The sequence below is a fragment of the Rhinolophus hipposideros genome, assembly GCF_964194185.1.
Source record: "Rhinolophus hipposideros genome assembly, chromosome: 10".
NCBI lineage: Eukaryota > Metazoa > Chordata > Mammalia > Chiroptera > Rhinolophidae > Rhinolophus > Rhinolophus hipposideros.
The window spans coordinates 37,390,778-37,402,975 of NC_138056.1; the positions used below are offsets into that span (position 1 = coordinate 37,390,778).

At 47.9% G+C, this 12,198-nt stretch overlaps 1 protein-coding gene across 1 annotated transcript; it reads right to left on the reverse strand.

Annotated features, from left to right (window-relative positions):
- Positions 1–685: 685 nt before the first annotated feature.
- Positions 686–4,128, reverse strand: LOC308504402 (calcitonin gene-related peptide 2; the record flags this gene model as incomplete). The annotated part of the gene is made up of 4 exons (XM_081064921.1): positions 686–799; positions 1,441–1,624; positions 3,632–3,781; positions 4,043–4,128. 3 exons carry the CDS (start codon positions 4,126–4,128, stop codon positions 1,465–1,467), a joined length of 396 nt encoding a protein of 131 aa, XP_080921047.1. The 3' UTR covers positions 686–799; positions 1,441–1,464.
- Between the last annotated feature and the right edge of the window lie 8,070 nt (positions 4,129–12,198).

Genomic DNA, 12,198 nt, shown 5'->3' on the forward strand with positions numbered 1-12,198 from the left:
CAAAGAATGGCTCACGGGTCTCTAGAAAACAGCAGGAGCCATTGTTGAGCAACATACATAGTACAGTTGTTGCAACTATAACCTCTGGAAACCAACACCTGAGTCGGTCACCATCTGTCTGTGTGACACTGAACTTCATTTCTCAGTGTCTCTGTTTCCTCAAATGCAAAGTGGAAATAATAATGGTATCTACCCCAAAAAGTTTTCATGAAGATTAAATGAATTTATAAGTATAAAGCACTGTCTTAGAACATTGTAAGTATATATGTATTTATAGTAAGCACTCAAAAAATGTCAATTATTATTATTATTATTTAGGAAAATAAGTTGAAATAAACCACATGTATCCAAAATATGTTTTTAATCTTGATGTTCACAAATGAGACAATATTGACATCTCCTTAAACAAATTATACAGTCATGTTCTTCGACAACAAGGCATAGTAGCATCACCAATACCATGTGTCCCCAAAGGCCACAAGAGGCAGTGATTTCACGTCCCCCTACAGTTTGGCAAAGCTGCCATGATCAGCAGGACAGCTCTCAAAGAACCACTTTGCTACCAGATAAGCTGCTGAGAGATGCCATCACTTTTACTGCACAGAGCATCAAATATAAAAAGTATGCAAAACAAAATGGAATTAGCTTATTTTGCATTCAATTTCATTCCTTTTGAGTGACAAAGGTGCTTTTTTCGATATCTATTAGGATGCAAACATATATATCTTCCATGGGGCCTTCTCACCAAGTTGTTGTCAACAGAAATTAATAGAAGCGGTGAGTTCAGATTCATGGTAACCTGAGATGAGAAAAAAAATTTGAAAGAAGGAGGTGAAAGAGGAGACAGAGAAGGAGGAGGAGAAGAAGGAGGAGGAGGGGGTGGTGAGGAGAAGGAGGAGGAGGGGCGAGGAGAAAGACGTAGGAGAAGAAGAAGAAAGAGAAGGGAATAATCACCATCATTACTGCAAAGAACATGAATTTACAAAAGTGTTTCTTTAAACAGCATTTCCAAATTATGGATACGAGATGTATCCATATCAAGCAAATGATAAGACAATCCAATAGTCACTATTAACATTAGCAGTAGCATAGTTACAGCCCTCTGGACTGAACCTGTGAACACCGATCAAGAGTTGAGGACTTTCTGCACCTGGGTTCATTAATGAGGAGTGGCCCGGGCTGAGGTTTGCATGGCCTCTCTTTCTGAATCCAGCAAGCATTTCTTTCATGTCTCTTCTCAGAAAGATGGCATTGCATCTCTGCAGCCTGTCCTACTGGGCTGATCTCAAGCTGAGTTGTAGAAGGAACTCACTACCTCAGAAGGAAGAATGCAATTGGAGAGAAGGACCTGAAGAAACTACAAGGTCCAGTGGGTTTCAAAATGTGGGTGATAACCTCCAAATCCCTTCCCCTCCCGTCCTACAGTGCAAGGGCAGTCACCTTCTTCCGGAGTCTTTTAGCAGCTCACGCCTGAAGGTCCCTGCGGCGACGGCCAAAGGCTTCCGAGCCCACATTGGTGGGCACGAAGTTGCTCTTCACCACACCTCCAGATCTGCTCAGCAAGCCTGCCAGCCGATGGGTCACACAGGTGGCAGTGTTGCAGGCTCTCTTTTGGGCAGTGACACTGATTTACAGGATGGAGAAAAAGAGAAGACCTGTCAGTGATAGGTTGGGGGCAGGAGCCTACCCCATAGGACCTTCAGAAAAGGAATTGTAGCTCTTCAACATACCACTTAAGAATAAGTGTCTCCTAAATGCAGTTACTAAAGCTGTTAGGAGAACTGGCCTTACAGCCTTTGCTAGGAGACCTGCTCAAAGACCTTCATGAAAAAACCCAGTTCCAAACCACTGGGCATGTACAAAACCCTGCACTTATCATCCCTTACATATAATACCTTTGGGACCAGGAAGGTGTGCTCAGCAAAGGCCCAGCCTCACCGCCAAGACACACAAGAAGCATACAGAAGCTACACCCCAGCCATGAGCATCAACAAAACCACTTTCCATAGAAAAATGAAAATTCCTTGAAGTCTTACCTGGAAGAGGCTCCAAGAATTGGGTTTGTAGGATCCTCCGCCAGAAGTGCTTACCTGCTCCTCAGCACACCTGTTCTCGATGCTGGAGCTAGTTCCCAGGGACCACTCACCAAGCCCTCTATCCAGCTATCCTGAGGCTAAGGCTACTTTTAAACATACACCCTGGGCACTCTCAAGCATTGGACAGGGACCAGAGTAATGACTGCCACAGTGCAAATCCTTTTAGAAAATAGGTTTATTCATCAAGGATGAGGCATGAGGGATAAAGCAGGACTTGGAGGGCTCTGCCATAAAATCATCTGGGATCTCAAGAAGCTTCCCTCACTCTCTTGTATCTCTAACCTAGTCTGTGAGTCCTACTCTCTTTCATTCCATCCTGAGATCCTCAACATTCTCTGTCATGAGCAAAGTAACCAATACCAGCTTGAAGAACAATCAGAGGGAAATCTGCATGCATTACGTTCATCAATGAAAGAAAGGAAATCAGGAGGGAGTGTAAAGAGTTCAGTTGGCATCCTGGGGCACCCCAAAGTGAGGGTAGTGGTCTCTCTCCAAGCCTCTGGCTATATCCCTTTTCTTGCCAGGTGTGTCAGCCCCGAAGCCGATGCCAGAGAACGTATGAAAGTTGTTCAGGTCCTTCGAATATGTGCCCAGCACACAGGTACTCAGATTACTGCACCGCTTAGCTCTGGAGATGTCCAGGCTGCAGGGAAAAGACATTCCAGACAATATCATGCGCAGGGGGCAGTCATGCAAAAGGTTAGATCAGGGAGAGGGCACTTTGAGCCAGGGCAGGAAGGGCAGGCAGTAAGGTGGCTCCCACATCTTCCATTAGTTGAACTCAGAGGCATGCTCAGTCAGGGCGGAGTGGGGAAGGGCTGTGGTGGGGAAGGGGTGACCTTTCCTGACCTTCGTCATGCTGCTCAGTCCTTCATGCTAGGCAGAGAGGTTGTCGGGGCAGATGCAGGTATGACCCGTGACTCTGCCCGGGCAGTGCCAGGGCCAGAGCAGGGGCTGGTGTGTGCTCCTAGCTCAGGGTGCACGGGAGGCGGGCTAAGGAAGAGTGCTCTCCCCAGCCTGTGACCACATGCACGTCCCACAGATCCTACACAGCTAACAGTCCAGACCTACCTCAGGCACTGTTCTACCTGAGCCCACCCTCTGCAAGGCCTTTGGCTTCACCTTGCAAATGTGCAGTGAAGGCTCCTTGCAGGTGTGAGAGAACAACACACAGGTTAAATTTCTGAAACATCCTGAGATATATCGGGTCCATCTGCAGGCTTGACACTTACGGGTCTTAATTCATCCAATGCTGGGAGGTCTCCTCAGCAGGGCAAGACCAATTCCCAGAGTGAGGGATTCCACACCTCCTTATTCAATTTCCTAATTGCTTCCTGGAATGGATCTTTTTAATGTGTCTAACCACAGTCCCTCCAACTGCCCCTGGACCGCTACCTTCCATGCAGCCTGAGAAACGCTGGGCTCCAGGGCCTGGTGAACAACGACAGCTTTCTGGACTCCTGGCCAGATGCCATTTATCCTACCTCTCTGGGATATGTCCTCCTGGAGGTTCCAGGACTGGTGGGGAGCCTTACCTGGAGCCCTCTGTCTCCTGCTCCAGCTCCTGCTCCTGCTCCAGGTCATTGGTCTTCCTCTGCACATAGGCCTTCACCAGTGCAGCCAGTAGAAGGCGCCCTTCTTTCTCACTGAGTGCAGCCGGGTCTGGGAGGCTCTCCAAAGCTGACCTGAGGAAGGGAAGCCAATCCAATGTAGGCTCTGAGTTCTGGCCCCACCCCAGGTGAAGCAGCCAGGCTTCCTGCTCCCTGTGACTTCCCATGAGGATGTGCTGTTCTCTCCCTCCTCCCAGCCGACAGAGCTGGAGGCCAGTGTCCACCTGAGGGTGTTGATTCACTGGGAGCCTCACTGCTGTGACTTCAGAAGCACCGAACTGCGGGATCCCAGGGGCAGTGGAAGGGGAGTGCTCTAGTAGCTTCCGGCTGTCTCACCTAAGTGGTGCCGCCTGGAGGCCGCCTGCCTGGCACAGGACCAAGATGCTGAAAGCCAAGAAGGGGGAGGACGTCCCGAAGCCCATAATGCCTCTCTGTAAAGGGAGAATGACGTTACCACTACACCAAGAGCTGCACGGCCTGGAGCCTGCAGACCTACATTCCAGTCCTGCCTCTGCCACAATTGCCTTGTGACCTCAGGCAGGTTACCCCCACCTCCTCACGCCTCGGTTCATTCATTTGCCAGATGGGCTGCTGTGAATCTCAAAAGACACATTGCAGTGAATAGCTGGGCAGTGTCCTGGGGTGGGATGGGGGATTCTCTTTCTGACTGTGGAAAGCCAGAGAGAAGCTACAAACGGTGAGCGTGCACACAAACGCGCGCCTTTTGCCCTATGCAGAACCCAGGGGAGGACCCACCCCCCTGTAGACTTGATCTCCCATTGCTCCTGTATTCTCAGGGACTGGTAAATCCCAGCGCACCCTCCCTTCCGCTGAATTTACAGCTCACGCCAGGGAGAGGAAAGCGGGAAGGGTAACTTGGAAAGGAGTACTATCTCTCAGTCTGTGGGTTTGGATTTGGGGACATTTTTTAAATGCCAATTACTGGTGTCTCAGGTCTCTGCTCGCTGGGACGCAGTTTAGCAGCAGGTACTGGGCGCCAGCACCCCGAAGTGAGCCCACTGTTCTAGTCGGCTAACTGCACTGCCCCAGGTCCGTGCCAATACCCCAGGGAGGCTGGCGGGCTGGAGGCGCCTCAGAAGAAGGCTCAAGGAACCACCATCCCGGGATTGAAACGTGATCCCTGACGACACAGACAGCGCAGGCACTCCCAGACCAAACTCAAGCAGGATCCTGCACGCCGAAGGACACCAGTGCAGGGGCCGCAAACTCGAGGACCTGGGCTCGCAGAGCTTCCAGAGCCCAGGCGAAGCCCTGGGGATGCTTGGGGTTCCGCTGGTGCTAGTTAGAAGAAAATGCACTGACCGCCCCAACCGCCAGCCTTCTCCCGAGTGGGACAGAGAGCTAGGAGCACCGGGCTGCAGGTGGGCGGAGATGGGCGTGAGAGGCAAAGGAGAGGCAAGCAGGCAGGCAGATGAGCAAACTGGATGAACTAATCCAGAAGCAGGGTATCAGAAGTTGAGTGGGAAGTTCCTCACCTGGCGACTTGAGTTGCAGGAGAGAGCAAGCCGTGGGTCCACCCGGATAGACACAAAGCCTGTTGTGGGCGTCTTCCCGGCGGAGCTGTTGGCTCTTATTCCAGTGATAGTGGGAGGGGGGTCCCCAGGAGCCCTGGCGGCCAATCCAAAGTGGCCAAGACCGACCCAGCTCCGACTGCGTCATTGCTCCTGCTCCCCACACCCGTCCACTAGGGAAGGAAGCTATCCATCCTCTCAGGGCATTTTTTTTCTTTTTCTTTTTTTTTTTTTTTTGCAATGAGGTCATTGCTTGGAGAGCTTGGGGCTGGGAGAGGATGGAGAGCCCTCCACGTCCAGAAAGTAGGGACAAATCGGGGAAAGTTTGGATGTCACCAAAAAAGTGAGGAGCCAGAGCTTATCTCACTTTCTTGGCGCCTGAATTCCAGTCTCTCACCCCTCCTGCCAGGCCAGTACGTACCCCGGCCGGCCACCTGGATCCCCAGGAGGTTGAACAGTAGTTCTGGGTTCTAAAGGGTCTCAGCTGAAACAGCCCACAGCGAAAGAGGGGGGTAGTATGGGAGAGGGGCCTTGAAAAATGGGGTGCTCCTGAGATATCCTCTGCTGATCTTCCCTCCCTCCCCCCATGTCATCATGTTTCCTTTCCCTTCAAACCTCCCTAACTTCCCCCCTCCTTGCCCTGGCTCTCTGGGACCCACAAAGAAGTTTTGCTTCCAGTCTGGCAGCCAAGCCCCCTTCCCCTCACTCTTCCGGGACCAGTAGGAGCAGACGAGAGGACTGGGGAAGGGTGTAAGATGGCACTGCCTGCACAGAGGTTAAACATCCCTCTGGTACACCTGAATCCTCCACTGAGGGATTAGCATACCCCACCCTAACCCGGGGCCATCCAATTCAGAGCCAGAGTTGGTTTACGCAGCTGCACCGCACCTCTGGTTTGTTTGCCGAGCTGCTGGGCGGAACTGCCTGTATCCAGGTCTCTACCTGTCTCGCCCCACACCCAGACCCCACTTCCCCTGAAGAGCTTAATTGCTGAGTGGACCGAGGTCCAGCGCCGACCCACCGAGGAGAAGGGGTGCTGCAGGCCCAAGGGGCAGCCTTCAGACTTTTACACAGGCGCCACTCACATCTACAGGCGGCGGGTGCGCGCACTCACGCTTCCCACGCGGCTCAAGTCCTGCACTCCCACACCTGGACCCCAGCCACACGCTCTGCCTTTTGCATTCACAAGCAGGACGTCCTCGCGGATTAGCCTGCACTCGCAGCAGCAGACACGCCCTCTCACCAGGTTGCAAATGAGCGCGCGCACCAACCCAAAGCAACTTCGCCCAGATCCAAAAACAACCCCACGAGTTTCTGTTTTCGGAAATAGGCACATTTTATACGCACAGGGGTATGTGCATGCAGTGTCCCCCAAGTACGCACTCACATCCACACGCACGGACTTAGCCTCTCCCTATTTCTTAAGGAAAGCCTGGTTCTTGAGTTCACCCTGTCCGCGCTTGGGACACCCAGGTGTGTGTGGGAAGATCCCAGCTCTGGCCGAAGAGGTGTAGGGCGTGGGGGCGGGCAGGGGCAGTAGAAGTGAGGGAGCGACCCCCATCCTCCGGGCCTCAAACTAGCCCTGCGTGGAGTGGTTGCTGCGCCCTCAAATGCGCCAGCCAGCCCCTCCTGAGCTCGGGAAGCCTTGCCCAAGGGTGCGGAGCAAGGGGTCAAGTGAGAGGCTGGTGGGATGCCCGTGGCTGGGACTTATCGCCGTGCAAGTCAGAAAGGAGCTCAGGGGATGTCTGCCTAGGCCCTCCAGGTCTCATTTTCCGTGGCAGGACCCTGCTTGCCGGGCAAGGACAGGTTGCCCTCCAGCACCCAGGCTAGAGAAACGCCTAGTAACGCCCTTCAAAGAATCCCGACCGCGGAATCCGGCGACTGTGGCCGGGACTTCTACACCGGCAGGCAGAGCGCTCAGAGCTGGGGGGGCCCAGTCAACCCTACCCCTGGGAACGCTGGGCTGCAAGTAGGAAGTGGCTGCGGGCCGTGGCGGACGGGAAGCAGAGCAGGAGGACGCCCAGAACCTTGTAACCAGACACCAGGAAGCGCTGCTCCCTAAGGGGTTAATCTAGAAGAGTGGGCGGGTCTCTCGGAGCCAAAGTGTTAGACTCTCTTTGGGATGTAACGAGGAACCCCGGAGCGGCCTTTTACTAGGAGGCCCTTCCTCCCAAAGCCCTGCAAGCCCTTCTGCGCCCCTCCTCCATTTCTGACGGTGGAAAGGGGCTGCTGAATGGAAAGGTGCCGCGGGGAGGCACTCCCTGACCAGTGCCTCTGCCCTCTGTACCCTGCTTCTTCTAGGACCTCTGCCACTGTCTCTAGGTCTGACAGAGTGTGCAGCCCGCCCCAGCAGCTCCCCGCCACACCGCTCTCCACAGAGCTCTGGGGATACAGAGAAATAGCTGGGGACTGGGGGGGTAGGAGTGGGGAGCGTGGGAGTGGGGAAGGGCGGGGTGGGAAAGAAGGTCCGGAAGGTCCCAGACCCTCTAGCCTCGACGAGCGGGGAGAGCCGGCGGGGAGCGCAAAAGGAGTTGGGTTGGGGTTTGGCCTCCCCAGAGGCCCACAAATATGAATTTGGGAGGAATTTTGAACTCTTGGGGCTGAGAAGCCTCTCCAGAGACTCTGTCTGTGTCACTAGGACTTTTCTGAAGTGTTAGGACCGACAGCCACTCTGCCTCCGGGCGGGGGCACAAGCCCTGGCTGAGCCCTCTGCTCCAAAGCCGCGCGTTGGGTGGCCCACAATCCGGCGCAGAGCTCCTGTCTAGGGTAAAGTGGACAGAAGTTTCTATAAAGGCGGCGGAGACTAGGACCCTGACCTCTGACAGGCGCGCACCTGACCCGGAGACCCATCTTAACACAAATAAAACAGGTTCTGTGCTTTGAGTATCTTCTTTGATACTCCAATGGGACCTGGCTGTTTTAACTCTGAGCACACAGAATTATTTGACGGAATCTTCTTCTTCCTGTAGAGCCTTTGCACAGTGCCTGGCGCATAGTAGGTGCACAGCAAATGTTGGGTGAAGGAGGAGTGGGCGAGGTGATGAATGAACAGTTCCATGGCTTCATTACAGTAAGAGTCAGCAGTAAATTCGCAGCCAAGTTGAGTTGGGCGGCAGATCCAATTTAGATCCATTAGATGGAAAAGCAGATCGTTGATCCAAAGACGCACCTTTTTTAATTTAATAAAAGGAATCCGAGTCCTACTGAAAACATTCTGGAATCTAATGTGAGCGGAAGTACTGAGGATTTCTCTTTTCTTCTCCAGCAACATGAAAAGCAAAACAAGGCACTTTTCCTCAACCCATCCTTGTATTATATTAGTAAGTGAATGGAAGAAAAAGTAAAAAAAAAAAAAATTTACATTCTGAACTGATACAATTAGATTTTTATTTCCCTGGAACTGTTCTGAGCTTCAAGACATCCCCAATCAAACTCACATAAGAATTTACAGAGAATAGTTTCTCAGAAATATCTTTGTCTTTTAAATTGTCTCAAGTATTTTGATGCTCAGTTTAACTATTTTTTGTAATTACTTTTAAATTTTTTAAATGATAATCTTAAATTTTTTAAATAGGTTCCAGGTACCATAGCTTTTGGAGTTTCTTTTTATTTTCTTTAACTTACTGTGTTTTCTTTACAAATTTCCTAGGAGAAATATTCCTTAGTGGAACTTTCATTCATTCAACAACTATTTATTGAGTACCTACTATGTGCCAGACATTGTGCTATGCACTAGCAGTTCATAGTAAACAAAACAAACAACTCCTTCCCTCCTAAAGCTTATATTACAATGATGTCTTTAACAAGAGTCCATGTATATCACCATCCACCCAAATAAAATACAAGGAGGAACTATCCTACTCACATCCTTTCAATATAGTAATATCATCTATTGTTTGTCAAACAGATATTCAGTGTTTCTATTATTAAGACCATGTAAATATTATCCCCAGCTGAGCCACATATTATACTTTGATTACGTTTCCTTGTACATTTGTTTCATTTTTTTGCTAATAATTCCCTTTCATTTGTTTAATTTTCTTTATGCCTATCACTGGTTTATTCCTTTTCCTAGATCCTATTTGTTCTTCATTTTTGGTTTACTCCTCATTTTGGTAGAACACATTCACAATTATATGATAGATTTTCCAGAAATAAAGTTCTAGGTTGGAAATCATTTTCACTCAGAAGTTTTAAACTATTCTCCATTGTCTTCTATTTCCAGTGTGACTGTTGAGAAATCCATTTCTATCTATTCTTTATATGGTATAGGATCTCTATCTTTCTCTCCCTTTCCTTTTCTTTCAGAATCTTCTCACCAGTGTTCTAAAACATCATGATGAGGTGTATTGGTTGGACTATTTTTATTTATTGTTCCAATTACTGACGAAAACTTGCAATCTGAAAATTCATGTTCTTCACTTCAGGGAAATTTTCTTGCCTTATTTCTTTGATAATTCTCTCTCTCTCTTTCTCTCTCTCTCTCTCGTTTTTCTTTTTTAATTTTACATTATTTTTTCATTCTTTTGCTCATATTCTTAATTTCCAAGAGCCTCTTTTTTAATTCTCTGTGTTACTTTTTATGGACTCCTGTTTTATTTAAAGGGTGCAACATCTCCTTGCTCCCTGAAGCTGTTAAACATAGGTTATTTGTTTTGTTCTCATCTTAGAGGCTATCCTCACCTTTCTAGTTCTCCATGGCTGCTGATTTATATTTAAGAGGGAGGTAATAATGTGCTAACCAAGATGGGGATAGCGAAGTTGTCCATTGATGAGCCTGAATACAGAGTGTTACATAAGAAACAACCTCGCCATTTTATTGGAGGGACCCTAAACTGTGAGTAGCTGTAAGTCTTTTCTCTTTGCTTCTCTTTGCCCTCAGAAGAGTCCTCCAATCTCCTGTGTGGGACTGCAGGGTGGGGGGTGGGGCTAAGTATAAGCCCATGAGTAAGTAAAGAGGCTGATAGTTTAATCATTCATTATGGTAATCCTCCAGTCTTTTCTGGGACCTCTGAGGAATAGCCGTCTAACTGTATAGGATTTACAAGGAAATCTTGGTTTAACTACTCATTTTAAAGACCTGCAATCACTCCAATTCTCAGTTCTATAACTCCACCAACAGAGGCAACCAATTGCTCAAAGTCCTGAGCTTGTCTAGGACCCTTACTTCTTGATGGTTTCCCTGTTTTACTAGAGTTTGCACTAGAAATGTATGTCCTTACACTGCTTTCTCTTCTGCTAAAATGTGTGAGTCTGGCTGAAGGGTAGAAGATACAGACAGTCTTTGAAGAACCCACAGGACACTTGACCTCCGCTAATTCCCACTCCCTTTCACAGGCCACCTTTCTGAAGGCTTCTTTCTCCAAACCCCAGAGAACTAAAGATGCCAACATCTCAGAAGTCCCTTCTAGAGAATATTTTTAGAGTTGTCTGTGCCTGCCAGAGAATGAGCAAAGCATGATGGCCCAGGCCCAAGCTGGTCATTCTAAGAGATGGACAGACTCACTGAATGACGTCAAGGAATTACTCAGGTTGGGTTCCTCTGAGATGATTAAAATTCTCTCTTGGCTCAGACTCCCAGGACCCAAACTGACTCTCCTCCCTGTCTGAGAGCATTGTTCCATACTGCAAAGGAAGTAGAAATAAAACATTCTTGTAAAGCTAATTAGAGTAAAATCTCCTGCATTCCACACTCTCAGAAAAATGAGAGCTTTTGCTAAGGTAAATTCCCAGGTAACTAAAATATGCTTTAAATGGAAAACACACCTTTTTAACAGTCACTTTGCATGGAAATGCTTTCAAAATGCATGATATTCTCCTCTTAACTTTCTCTGGATGACTCACAACCGTCATCCAAAGAACATCAGTCATAGTGTTGCCTCCCGAGTAAGGGACTGAGTTACCTCCACACCTGCTGACCCCCCTTGTGGTGCTTTGAGCTCTTGGTTCATCATTTTCAGTTATTCTATATTCATATGAGCATATTAGTTATTCATATTTAGTTGACTATAAGATCCTCATAGTCAGGATCTCAGGATCATGTTTTTGGTTTTTGATGGTTTCTTCTGGTCTTACTGATACATCTGCCTCTAGACTGAGGCCCAACTACCTGAATTTTCACCTGCTAATTCAGTGTCATCAGGAAAACAATAGAGGTGTGATTAATAGAACTGACTGGAGCAAATCAGAAGTAAGGAGGCTTAAGAGAAGTATCTGACTATCTTTCTTACCAGTCATGCTAAAGAGCCCTAATACATTTTCTTAGCTTTTCTGGCCCTCAACTGTATCTTATGTAAAGGATGTTTCTAGATAAGTGAATATTTCTTCACTTAAGTGAAGGTTAAGTGGGGTTATAAGTGGGGTTAAGGACGTTTGAGATAGACCAAATGTTTAAAAGAGGGTTTTGTATAACTGTCCAATGGAACTTTCTACAATAATGGAAATACTCCTTATCTCTGCTGTCCGATACAATAGCCACTAACAATATGTGGCTCTCAAGCATGTGAAATACAGCTAGCGCAACCAAAAAGCTAAATTTTTAATTTAATTTATTTTTGATGAATTTAAATGTGAATAGCCACATTTAGCTAGTGGCTACTGTACCGAACGTTACAGTCCATCTATAGTATAAAGTAGGGTTAAGTGTATAGATTCTGGAGCCAGAATGCCTGTTGTTCAAATTCTGGCTGTCACACTTATTAGCTGTGTGACCATAGACAAATCACTTGAACTTTCTGCAGCTCAGTTTCTTCCTTTGTAAAATAAGGATAATAGAAGCCTGATCACTGCACTGTACACCTGAAGCTGAAACTGAACAATAATGAATGCCAACTATATTTTTATATATCTATATATGTATGTATATATATATATATATATATATATATATATATATATATATATATATATATGTATATGCTTACAAGAAGCGGAGTACAGCATTAGGAATAGAGACAGTGG